Below are 13,109 nucleotides of genomic sequence, written 5' to 3' on the forward strand. Positions count from 1 at the left end.
ATAAATAAATCATCTTCTTCACCCAAACTCTTGTTCGTGATAGGGTGTCTTTAGTTCGTGATAGGGTTTTTGAATTCTGATAGTAAACACGGTACCTTCTCCGGCGGCGTTTCTCATAATTAATCAAAGGTTAGAAAAAATTATTCGATTTCGTTTCCGAAATTGCACAATGTTTCAGAGGCTTCGCCAGAAAACTCTTGAAAAAGAGGAAAAAATGGAGTAGCCTTTTGAACGACTGTGCAGAAATGGAAAGCTGAGCTTTGTATCAGCGGCGGCCAGACAACCGTTGAGATGGATCCACAGATGAGTGCTTTCTTTGGTGCTTGTCTACTAATTCCATCTCACATTTTAATTCTCAATCTGAAATTTTTAATATAAACTTGAGATTTCGAGCTGTGGAAAGATATTTTTTTTCTTGGTAAATATGGATGTTTGTGATTTTGTTTTGATCCCAATTCGACCCAAAACTCTCCAAATACTTTGTGCGCCTGCTCTGGATATTTGGGTCTCTTGTACCCGAGATTTATGAAACGGAAGAAAACTCAATTTTGGTTTGCTTTAAACTAAATGATCTCATACAAATCCACAAATGACAAATAATCAGGATTTGAACCTGTTCTAATAAAAATTTGTTATAGAAAACGGAATGAAAACAACAAAATATTGTTCTAAAATAATCGATACTCAGGAGAGATTATTGCAATGGACTGAGTGATAGTTTCAGAGGAGTTTTTTGCAAGCAAAGGATTCTTCACAATGTCAATGCTTCACGGTGTACATTACAATGGATAGAGAATCAAACCAAACATATATCACTGAACTTCAAAATTTAAAAAATTAACCGGCCCGATCTCATCCACCCCGAAGCTAAGCATCCGCATTTCTTTGAAAATTTTGGCTCATAACTTCTTAACCTAGTTCTAGATTGAAGAACTAAAGAATGTAACTCTTAACCTGAAAAGTTTTAAAATTAACTGACTTGATTGTGTGTCGGTACCTGTCACCCGAATAAAAACGCCCACCCATAATCCGGACGTACACATTTTTTTTTGAAAGTTGTGGCTCAATTTCTCAAAACAACATAAACTGAAGAACTAGAGAAGAATATAGACCTAGACCAAAACTTTTAAAAATTAACCGACCCGATTGGGTTGGGTGACCGCTATCTGGATAAAAACGCCCACCTCGAAACCCAGCGGCCACATTTGTTTGAAAATTATGGCTCGCAACTTCTGGACTTAGTTACTGGGACAGCAAAGACAGAAAAACTAAAGAAAATCAAACAGAAAAAAAGAAGGATAGTTTACTTTTGCTTAGTGATTGGCTAATTGTCTAGTACTCCATTGAGAGACATTTAATCGATCCGATCTCATGCCGTGTTAGATTGCTTTTATGTGAAAGTGATAAATTATCTTCACATGAGTATGCTTTGTATTTATTCTTCTTTGGTTCTTGGTATGTTGTTTGAGGAAGATGAATGTTTTGGAGAAATGAGAGTTGTTTCAACTTTGGGTCAAAGTGATATTAAAACAAAATCATAAATGGCAAATTGTAACGCATTTATGCGATTGTTGTTGATTACTTGGCAAGTCCCACTTTTTTCGATGTGGATCATCATTCTTCACTATTACAGGAATGAATCGATCCCTTGGAGCTCCTGCCCTTAAGCGGAAAAGGCCTGAAACAGATTCCCCAGGCCTGGTTGATGCTGAACGTGCTATTCTCGATTCAATCAAAAGCAAAAAGGATTTGGGTATATGGGTAAGAGACATCAAATTAGACACCAAGCTAACTGATCATGTAGTAAACAAATCACTCAAGTCTTTGATTGCCAAGAAGTTGGTAAAAGAGGTGGTCAACATTCAGTACAAGGGGAAGAAACACTACATGGCCGTCGAGTTTGAGCCTTCGAAGGAGATAAGTGGAGGTGATTGGTACATAGATGGGAACCTCGACAAAGAATTTATTAAGGCACTCCAAGACTTGTGCCTATGGTACATGCGGTCTCAGAGGGTTGCTACGTTACAAGGGGTGCATAATGAATTGAAGAAGAGTGATGTGGTGAATTTCGAACTCTCTGCTCAACAAATTGAAGAGATACTGAATTCCTTGGTTTTGGATGATGAGATTATAGAGGTTAAGAGCAATGGATTGGGGGATTATCGTTCCATACCCATCGGAACAATTTGCTATCGAGTAGCAAGTGTTGCCGGGGTCGCCAAAGGCTCCAAGGTAGGTGCGTTTGCTTCAATTCCTTGTGGTGCTTGTCCCCGAATCAATCAGTGTACATCCGATGGCGTAATTTCTCCAAGTAATTGTGTTTACTACAATAAATGGTTGGACATAGAGTTTTGAATCTTTAATGTTATTTGTCTCGTAGATATGAAAATGGCACCTGGCCCCTTTGCAGTTTCTTGGGTAGGAGGTATCAAAAGCTTTCTATTCCAACCTTGAGGGATTAATCTGATTTAGGTTAGTGTTTGCGATCATAAAAAAGAAGTGATTGTTATATTTTGACTTAAAAAATCACTCATGCGTGCTATTTAAACGCAAATTTTATGTTAGTTCTAGTTAACTTAATTGAAATCTAAAACTAGTCATATGATTATTATGATTTTCAAAAAGGGATTTTTATATAAAAAGTTAATAATAAAATCATTATAATCATTTATTTATCAAACAATGTTAAACTTTGATTTTTAGTTTTTTATTTTATTTTTGAATAATGTTAATTTTTTATTTTTTTTCATTTTTAATAATCTATAAATTTAATTATTTTTATAAATAAATAATTTTTGCGAACATTTGTTTAGAAACCCAACAAAGGAGTCCTGAAAGTTGGGATCTCAGTCAGCATAATATTCTAAAATTATACATAAAATAAATTGGGTTTGTAGCCATAATAAGACTTACTTTTAAGAATGTTATTATAGGGTTTAACGGTAGATTTCAACCTAGCATATGGGTAATACTCCAATGATAGATATAATGTCTAATAATTTGTCACGTCAACAATATATAATTAATTACGTCTATGTGTAAAAATACGAACTGTTGGATGCATGATTTGGGTATTACTCATATGCTAGGATCTTATCTACCGGGTTTTATCATATTACAAGTACACTTAAGACTCTTCAAAGTATATCCATGAAAGAATGACTCATAAGAGTATCGGTTCTCTTATCATGATATGCTAAATTTCAGCCGGTGTTTATGTAACTTTTACAAATTTGAGGAGGTCCTCGATCAATTGGTAAAATGTATGTAGACACCCACCATTATAGCCAGCACCAAAGTCCCCGATTGCCTCGACTCGTCGGATACCACCCAATGGAGCAAAAAGAAGAAGAAAACCAGCAAACATGCCCATCCAAGCTCTTCTCCGTTGCCTTTTAAAGAAGGCAAATAAGCTGTCGTCGCCAAACATATGATTAAAATCAAGACAAGAGGTCCAAGAAGCATTGTTGTGACGGTATAAGAGACGAGCACTAGCACGAGAGGTAATATAATCGAATGACTGGTTGAATAAAACGCGAGCAGTAACACGACTGGTATAAACACCACACACGTAAAGATTGCATTTTCTGAATCGGAGACTAATGGGAGGTTGAGATTGATCGCGGAGGAGTTGCCCCGGAGGAGAAGGCCGAGTGCCACCACGAGAAGAAGTGGGATTATGGGAGACGGCCCTTTTGAAGTGCTGGAAGCATAGTTGAATGAGTCTGTATCACTCATTATGAATCAAGAAACAAAGGCAGGCTGCAGTGTTGCAACTAGTGAAGTTTAGTTTATGCACTTTTGTAGTTGAAAATTTTGATTCAAGAAATATATATAGGAATAGGATGGTGGGTGTGATGCCATAAGTATATCGTGACAAAAATTAGTTTAATTGGTTGTAATGGATATGTTTATGTAATATGGTGTTGTTTTGTCACGGTATTTTTAAATATATCAAGAAAAAGAATCAATTTTAAATGTTGAAACTAGAATTGGATGGTAATTTGTAATTTTTACTAGAATTCGGGTATTTGTGTGCATTAAGGGAGGGAAAGGGCATTTTTCAACAAGATAATTAAACGTCAAGAATCAGTATCTATTATATGAGTAAACTCAGAGTAGTGGTTGAGTTGTGCATGCATGAATCCAAAGAAAGCTTCAAATTGCATGGGACAAATAACTAGTGATGCCAAAGATTTAGAGTCCTAGAGGCTAGAGACAAAAAAAAAAAGATTTTAGAATAAGATTATGTCATTTTAACATCATTTGGACCGAAATGTGGACAACTTGAAGAAGCACAATATGCTTCTAGATTTCATTTCATTTTATTCTTATAGCTAATTAACACAATGTTTCAACAGGATCGCAAACCGGTAATCAACTCACGACAGAATGAGAATTGCCATAAAAACAACATCAAAAGCCTCCATCTGCAGATCAATCTACTCCTTGCTTACTGGCACATTCCATCTTTCTTTGTAATGAATCTCACCTTCAGACTACTACGATACTCCTCTTACCTCGTACTCATGAGATACTTGCAGCGGGGATTCCTTTGAAACCGGCCTGTCTTCTGACCATAACTCTAAATTTACAGTCCCTGTACCCCAATGAATGAGGCATTTATAAACCTGACTGATATTGAACCGGTTCACCAGACATAAGCCAAGATTTTTATCTACAAGCATCCATTCACCTGGAAAGAAAACACTAGTATTAAAGAATGGAAACTGCTAAAACTGTGATCTGCATAAATGGTAAACCACACGTATTATTCAACTATCTAGAAACAAGCAGGTAAGTTACCATTTGGCAAAAGACTCCCTTCAAAAAATCGTTCGCTGGATTCAGGCCAGACCTCGTGTTTGGATCCATCAATGGAAGTAAACGATATGTATGATTCGGTAGGGTGTAACAAGTTGAATGTAGGGTGCACTCGCAAGCACAAGAGCCTGAAATTTTGATGAGACAATAATATTCAGCCTGGAGAAAATAAAAATTGACAGTGAAAGTGTATTTCATCGGTTAACCTTGAGAATCCACCAGAACCAGCACCAACTTCACGAGCAATGATGCCAGAATCAATTCTGATGATTTTTGGGTCGTCTTTCGTGAAATATATCTCCCGCTCGAGAATCAATCCACCTCCAATATCACCCTCTAATTTCAGAAACTCATTTGCTCCTCCCTGATCCAGGCCCTTTCTGCACAAGCAAAAGGTGGCAGCAAATGTCAAGTATGCAGTCCTGAGAAATCACACATTATCTTTTCACAAGCAAAAGATGGCAGCAAATGTCAAGTACGAGTCTAGGAACTTGTGATACGAGCTCATGAACATGTTCACGGAACAAAAACTGTGATCCCAAACAAAGTTCATATGTCTGCCTGCTCGAGTCTGAGAATTTCCACAAGCTTGACTGAGGTCGACTCGTTTGCAGTGAAAAACCAATATGGCAACAATGATAAGGAGTTATTTTAGTGATTACTATGCTTACTCAATGACAGAATACTCCTCCAAGCACCCCGCAGACCGGAATTCCACACCACTATACTCTTCATAGCCACCAGCACCAACTTGACCATGAAGCCATTGAGTTTCTGTCACATACAGGAAACAGGTAACTATGAAACAGAAGCATCATTCAAGTAAACAGTTTAAAGTTTACATAGACAACAGGAAAAAGTATTATGTTCCAGAAAATGTTGAAAAAATAGTTAAATCTCGACACAAAACTTCAATCAAAGCAACTATAGTATATAAGCCTAACAATATAAGAGTGCGTAATAAGAATTACCAGAGGGAAGATGCTCCATAGAAATAATTCTACCACCAATCCCTGGTACTACTTTTAGTATCCAATCCCGGCTTTTCATTTCTAAAGGCGTAAATGATAATTCTGTTCCCTTGTGCTCAGAAACATTATCCACGTCTGGAATATGGTTCTCATTTTCTGCAAAAATTGTGAGACTCGTTTGTATCTTTCAAAGAAAATACGCCTTTTGATTTAGAAATCACTGGACATTAGATAATGGAAAAAAAATAGAGGATAACTAAAAGAAAGTACTATGTAAAAAAGATACTAGAAGAGTGGGTTACCTATTCGAATTTGGAATTGCTTTTCACTGGCTAAGACTAGTTCTGATATTTCACTTTTTGAAGGCATTGGGATTTCAAGAATCTCTCCATCTGTACCCCATGCATCAATCTGTATGAAATGACCATAAATTTAAACCATCAGTAGATCCCAAGATCTTGTTAAAATAAAGAGTACATAAATCTTCTCAAGAAAAAGATTTACACACTGTTCAACTCCATGAAAAAGAAGAAGTGTACCATCGCACATTTGCCAAGCAGTAGTTTCACATATAAGCGTCGGTTTGGTCGCTTCCATTTACCTTCAGTCTTTAATACCTTCACTGTGACCACAGAAGGCTGACATTCAGCAACATATGTTGTCATAAGATATTCTCCATTAGCATAGTCATATCCATCTCCAGCATCTTCAAAGAGAGAACCTTCAGCATTACCTGCAATTTACTCAATCCAATACAGAAGCGATCCATCAATGTTACTTACGTTATAAAACGTTTTGCAGTGTCACTAAAATGCATAATCAGAAAGATTACCATATTCATCTAAAGCCACAAGCAGTGTTAAATCATCAGTATCATTAGCTTCACCAACATGTTGATAAAGAGGAGCCAAAGGAATTATTGATCCACCTTTTAGATACAACGCAGGCAGATCCTAGGTCACAGATATTGGTTAATAGAGATTTTAAAAAACAGAATAGGAAAGTTTGATAAAGTTTGAAAGGAAATAGTTACTGGATGAGAATCTTCAAAATCAAAACTCAACCAGATGCCTTTAGGCAACTTGTGCTGCATTTGATATAACTCCTGATCTTGTCCAGTGCTGCAACATGAAGAACAATTTCTCAAAGTTGATGTTTTGTTCATAGATATCTTTGTATCGACCACTAACATAAGCGGCTAGAGTCTAAGTTTACCCATTCTACCATTCTTTATAGTAAAGAAAAATAATGAGTATAGGAGGCGGCACCAAGTTTTTTAAGCGAACTGCTCTATAATGGGAATACTAACATGCAGACCTATATTAAATCTTGAAAAATCTATAGCTCTATCTCCAAGAAAAAGATATTAACCTTGCATATATAAGAAGTGTACCCAACAGAAACAAATTTTCTTGATCTCTCAACTCCAAATCTTTGGGGTCTGCAAATATTTTGAAAAGTTTCACCAACCAAACATGGGGAATCTATTATAATCCAAATTCAATCCAATTTATGTATAATAAAAACACACCAGCAAAAAATGCAGGAGTCACAACTGGAATACCCCTTGTATGGGCGATGTAAAACAGTGTATAAATGTGAGGTAAAAATCGATATCGCCTCCTTAATGCCCGTCGACAAACTTCTTCACACTACGAGAGATGGTAAAGAAGAAAGCAAGAAAACAGGAAAAAAAATTATATATCATGTATAACGTCGTCATTCAATAAAATTTACATGACTTGCTATTAACCATTGAAACATACTAGTGCAGATAGAAAGAAAATATACCATGATGGAGAAGATATAGAATTTTGTCATCAGCTCATGCAGATCAAATTAATTTCATATGAATATAAGAGCATGAATTTGGCTAAAAATGTCAATTTTCTTTAGCTTGGTATTAATCGTGCTTGAATGCTGCCCTATTTAAAGAATACATCTTCACTGACGTCCCAACCTCGTCTAAAAACATTCAAGTGTAAACCGAAAAAACAAGAAGGCAAACCTCTTCCCCAAAAGACCATGGTTCATGATCAGCTGTCCCAGTTTCAGAATGTCCACGACAAAAAGGAAACATGGACCCTACTCCCATCCACTTCCCAAACAGTTTTGGTGTTGCATTACCAGCAAAGCCGCCAATATCCGGCCCGGACAGTGGTTGACCACTAAGACCCTGGACACAAGCTTATTTTCATCAGAGTAGTTGATTGTATATAAATTGGAGGAGAGCAATGTTTTTAATAATTACTAAAAGGTTCAGTGTCGTAAAACCTGCTACTTACCAATTGAAGAACCATGGAGATGCTCATGTGAAAATGCTCCCAGTTAGAAAGATTATCTCCTGTCCACGTTGCAGCATATCTTTGGCTACCCACAAATCCAGCTCTTGTAAGAACAAAGGGACGTTTTCGTTCATTTGCCAGTTTCATGCCTTTGTATGTTGATCTTGCCATCAGCATACCATAAACCTGATACAAGCCAGTGAAATCAATGACTAAAAGTAACAAGGGGTCCGATTTTCAGCACTTTATTAATTTATCAGTGCCTACACGTGAACAAAACTATTGTTCGTTTTAGTTTTCATTGTTACAATATTGCTTCATTATACGAATAGCATGATTAAAAAAAAAGTATTACATTGTGATAGTATGAATGGTTCTGACAGCCTCCAAGTTCTGCATCTCCCCTATGAATATTGGTCTCTGGCATTGTCTTTGTTGCAGTCTGTTACAAAAATAAGGCTGTAAAGTGCAACGGAACAGGAAATCTCATGCTTCCAGAAAACCTCTAAACCTCACCTTGAAAACAGCTGGTTCATTCATATCATTCCATATGCCATCCACCCCATTAGAAATAAAGTCCTTAACAAGATTAGCCCACCAAGAACGGGCTCTTAATTGTGTGAAATCGGGAAAGACGCAAGGGCCTGGCCACACCTCCCCTAAAGGTAGATGGCACACAGATAATTAACATGAACCAAGAGAAGCCGAAGCAAAAATACAAATGAAAAAAAAATTCCCTATGCTAAAGAAACCCAAGTTTCCAAGTTTTCATTTGAATCATACTAGTATCCTTTTCTTCTTGATCATAGTTTTTTTTTTATTTATAATTTTGTGCATAGGGTGTTTAAGGTTCATATACCGACAAAAGGTTTTCCGTCAGCAGATTGAATCCAGATGTCGCTTTCTGAACCACTGTCACAAACCAAATAGCCCTTCTCGTTTTTTATCCCTGGATCAAGCATCCATATAGCTTTGAAGCCAGATTGATGAAGATCTTCTACTAGAGACATTGGATCCGGGAATCGTTCCTGGGAAATCAATTTACCATTGCTTACGTGAATAAATAATCTCAAAACAGACATTGACTAACAAGAAGCACATGGCAGTGATGTATATGACAATCAATCACTGAAATGTCTATGGTCTTTGCCCTGAAACATCTGTAGAAAATTTAGAATTTCATATCATACAAATTGTGTCTCTGTTTCATTATTGTAGCTGTTCAACATAAGCTGTCAGTAGTTCCACTTTTAAGGGAGTTGATACGAAGCATTAACAGATTAACTATATATATTGTTGTAACCTCAGTTTTTTAATACTAGAGAAATTCCTTGTTCAATAAAATTCTTCATGGTGCCAGAGACAGGTTCTGATAATCTACAACTAGAACAATTCCATGACTGCTGAGAACAGTTATTTGTCATTGGAAGACATCTGAAACAGTATAGGAGCGCCATCAATAACACCTCGTTTGCCGTTACAGATAATAAATCAAATGGACATAGTAAATACTCTTCTCCTTGTATGGCTACTCAACTCCACGACTAATTAAGGCAGGTTAAATAAATGACATAAAAGGTCAATATCTGGATATTGCACTTATGCTTGGTAGAAATAGGTCACCTGGTGCGGTAAGATACAACGTGTAGTACAATAAACAATTCGGGAGCATGATTTCGAGCTATGGCACACAGCACACCAAGCTTAGCATAATTGGTTGTTGCTCAGCTTGAGGGCAAGTATAGCTAGCTTAGAATTCAAATCACACAATTGTTATTATGTTCCCGTTATTGTTGCTATTAAAGATAAGTTGTTAGTAGGTCCACATTTAGAGAAGTTGATAAGTATAATTCTTTGTCCATGTATTGCCATAACTTCAATAACTAAATTCAAGAGAAATTCTTCATTCTCTAAAATTCTTCAGCTTCATTCATATGAAACATTGAAAATAAATATCAATTGCATACAACAAAAAAAATATACTAAGAAAAATCATGCCTGGTCAAAAGTGAAGCAACGAAAACCATCCATGTAATCTATGTCCATCCATATCACGTCACAAGGTATACCTTTTTCTCTGAACATCTTTGCTATCTGCAATGAGAATGCAAAACAAAAACCCAAGAAAAGTGAAATTTGCGAAACACTGAGAAACGCCAGTATGCAGACTAATAGAAACATCTGCAGGTTTATATAAAAACTACATATGCTTCTATATATATAAACAAAGATACTAAATATGACTTGGGAAACTGGAGGTTGATTAATTTGGGACTTGCATCCTAGAATAGGAAATTTATCCGATTTAGAAACAACAGATACATGAACACAAGAAGATATAAGAAACTGCAAAATTAATTGCAAGGTGTATAGTCGACCTGGCGAACTCGTGCATCAGAATTATAGCTCCAACGACATTGATGATAACCCAAGGACCATTTTGGGGGCATAAATACAGTTCCTGCAGGAAAAATCTCAAACAAACAACCATCAATTGCATTCGGTGAAGAAGGCAAGAACCGCTAAATAAGTGGCAAATGTTACTTGTCAAAAATAGCACCTATTCTAAGGAAATTTTAATTTCTCAGCCGACACGCTTTATAGTGCATACTTCGTTGACAAAACGCTAAGATACAAGAGGTAATGATAATAATATTGCCAGTTTTCACAAGAATACCTCCACACACACACACACACACACATATGAATATATAGGAACAATTTTTTCAGAAGGGATCTCCATATTATATAAATATGTCACAAAAAAAATGACACATAGTGATGGAGGGTGTGGCAAAGGATTTATTGCACTGTGTGACAAAACATAGAAGTATACGGTAAGACCAAGCTCTGGATAGCAAATTACCAATTGCTCGTGAAAAAGATGCTAGAACGTCGGTTGGTGAAGCAAAAGGACCAAACGTTATGACAGGATAGGAGGAAGAAGAAATGAACTTTATGTTGAGTTCCTTCTGCACATCAATCTGTGCAAAAATAATTGTCCAAACACCTTTTTAATCAGGTCAAGAAACTTCACAAAATAGCCATAAAATCAAAAGTACCTCGCAACGTCTTGTTGTATCAGCAAGAACCCCTAGTGCCTCTCCATTAGAAAGAACTGCTAGAACCCAGGGGTGTGATTGATACAAGGAAGTAGTCTCGGGACCATAGCCATATGCATCGGTGTTCCATGTGAATATCTATCTTGCAAATAAATTGGTTTATGTGAATAAATAGATATTGACATCTAAATTTTAACATACCACCTTAAGTAACAACAAAAGATTAATAAATTGAATGGATCAATAAGCTTACCCTCTTCCCCGTCCGTTCTAGCTGCCCACTAACTTCTCCAGTTCCATAGAACGAGGTGCTTGGAGGAAACTAAATTATGGCAAGATTGAATCCCATAAATGAATATAAAAAATGCACTCTCATCAAACGGCATATATTCAAGTTATCTACACAAAGATGTGGATGACAGATGATATTCAGTTATACCTCAATACTGACAATCTGTTGTCCCATTACACATTCAAAAGTGGGAATGTATGTTGGAACTTGATGAACGCTCGTGACTGGTGTATCTCTAACTTTAGGATTTTCAAAAGAAATGCTGGGAAATGCCGCTTTTCTGTCATCTACGGAACAATCGAATCGGAACACCCCTTCATCAAGAATTGGTTCATAAATCATTTTCCCTGATCGCACATTTGAATTTAATGATGCCCCTTCACATCCCTCCATCATGGATACACTAAACGATCTTTGATGAATTAGCCTCCTTTTAACTCTCTCCTTTCTATATGCCAAATAATCACATCAAGAATCTTCCCCAGATCATGCAACTTCATAAATGATCGACAACAGAACAGAGAAGTAAACCCAGAATCAGCAAAACAAATACTCTACATATTCTGTAAAATAACAGTACCATAATGAGACGACAAAAACAGGGACTGAATCACTCAAACAATTAGCCAAAAACATCAATAAATCACGCATTTTCTTTCTTGAATTCATCCATGACAACTAGCTGAAGCAAAAGAAACCCTAAAAAAACAATGGAAGCAGAAAGGGGCCATATTGAACTGACCTGGTTGAGCTAAAAAGATGCACTCTTGCAACAGCTTTAACAGTAAAATGGGATTCTAAACTAAACCAATACAGAGAACTGAGGTTTCTTACTGACCCACGTAAAGTTATGGACCTATAACCGCGAGTTAAAACTAAGGGACCAATGGGATCAATCAAAACCGACCCTCTACTCCAACACTCTGTCCTTTCCATTATGGTTCAAAAAAGATTTATAAATAGAAAGGAATAATCAATTTAATTGTCTAAGAATTGACAGAGCAGAGAAATGAATAGTTTATGTAAAATCAAATCGCTGGTTTCATGAAGAATCTTATTGGGTGTCGTCACGAATATGTCAGCATCGACGATCGATTCAGTGGTGCCATAGATTATTTTGAGAACTTCGATGGAGGATGGGACTTCGGCCCAAAAAAATTGAAAGGCCTCGTATGGTATGGGATGAGTGTGATCTTTTGGACGCAAAGGCAAGTGTCAATGAATGGGCGACATGAAAAGCCAAACAAAAAAAAAACATTTTTTTTAAAAACATAAGTGTTTTTCTAATTTGTAATGTGTTTGAATTGGCTTTCAATGCTTAAAAAATATTGATCTATTTCATGATGTGCAAATCCATGAGTTCTTAAATGCAATAAGGTGTTCGGGAGTACCAAATTACGAGTCAAACTTAAAGGTTGAAACTCCGGTTATGTTGTTGTGAAACATAGATCATTCACTTGGACTTTGCAGTGAAACTAATTTGATTTTGACAAAACTTGGAAATCATGTTTTTGAAGGAAAGATTCTGACCGAAAATATTGCGGGTCATAAAGCTATTATTCCAAGATTGTCATTTACTCCTTCTAATCCAAGACTTTTGTTCAAATTTCAACGAAGACAGTTTCCTTTGATTATATCATATGCAATAACAATCAACAAAAGTCTATCTCACGTT

At 36.4% G+C, this 13,109-nt stretch overlaps 2 protein-coding genes and 1 non-coding gene across 8 annotated transcripts; 2 read left to right on the top strand and 1 right to left on the bottom strand.

The window, feature by feature from the left end:
- Positions 1 to 36: 36 nt before the first annotated feature.
- LOC140886601 (uncharacterized) lies at positions 37 to 2,412 on the top strand. 3 transcript variants are annotated; one of them, XM_073293285.1, is made up of 2 exons: positions 37 to 129; positions 1,634 to 2,412. In XM_073293285.1, exon 2 carries the CDS (start codon positions 1,636 to 1,638, stop codon positions 2,353 to 2,355), a length of 720 nt encoding a protein of 239 aa, XP_073149386.1. In that variant the 5' UTR covers positions 37 to 129; positions 1,634 to 1,635; the 3' UTR covers positions 2,356 to 2,412. The 3 variants fall into 3 exon arrangements, with proteins under 3 accessions (XP_073149386.1, XP_073149379.1, XP_073149370.1); XM_073293278.1 differs by having other exon boundaries at positions 50 to 1,551; XM_073293269.1 differs by having other exon boundaries at positions 50 to 319.
- On the top strand, positions 163 to 349 carry LOC140876562 (small nucleolar RNA snoR143). Its single transcript, XR_012148866.1, has one exon. It is a non-coding gene; the product is annotated as a small nucleolar RNA snoR143 (small nucleolar RNA).
- Positions 2,413 to 4,233: 1,821 nt separating the features above from the next.
- LOC140879510 (uncharacterized) lies at positions 4,234 to 12,596 on the bottom strand. Of its 4 annotated transcripts, none has more exons than XM_073283256.1 (23): positions 12,177 to 12,596; positions 11,582 to 11,882; positions 11,396 to 11,464; positions 11,143 to 11,280; positions 10,947 to 11,064; positions 10,459 to 10,541; positions 10,079 to 10,174; positions 8,940 to 9,108; positions 8,597 to 8,739; positions 8,436 to 8,522; positions 8,081 to 8,266; positions 7,804 to 7,971; positions 7,327 to 7,447; positions 7,167 to 7,236; positions 6,829 to 6,916; positions 6,628 to 6,748; positions 6,335 to 6,528; positions 6,098 to 6,206; positions 5,796 to 5,951; positions 5,496 to 5,598; positions 5,031 to 5,204; positions 4,807 to 4,952; positions 4,234 to 4,696 (listed from the first exon to the last, which is right to left on the bottom strand). In XM_073283256.1, exons 1-23 carry the CDS (start codon positions 12,368 to 12,370, stop codon positions 4,503 to 4,505), a joined length of 3,228 nt encoding a protein of 1,075 aa, XP_073139357.1. In that variant the 5' UTR covers positions 12,371 to 12,596; the 3' UTR covers positions 4,234 to 4,502. The 4 variants fall into 4 exon arrangements, with proteins under 4 accessions (XP_073139357.1, XP_073139364.1, XP_073139372.1 ...); XM_073283263.1 differs by having other exon boundaries at positions 4,235 to 4,696; positions 11,582 to 11,928; positions 12,177 to 12,315; XM_073283271.1 differs by having other exon boundaries at positions 4,235 to 4,696; positions 11,582 to 11,997; positions 12,177 to 12,314.
- Positions 12,597 to 13,109: the final 513 nt, after the last annotated feature.

The sequence above is a fragment of the Henckelia pumila genome, chromosome 1 (assembly GCF_033568475.1).
Source record: "Henckelia pumila isolate YLH828 chromosome 1, ASM3356847v2, whole genome shotgun sequence".
Lineage (NCBI taxonomy): Eukaryota > Viridiplantae > Streptophyta > Magnoliopsida > Lamiales > Gesneriaceae > Henckelia > Henckelia pumila.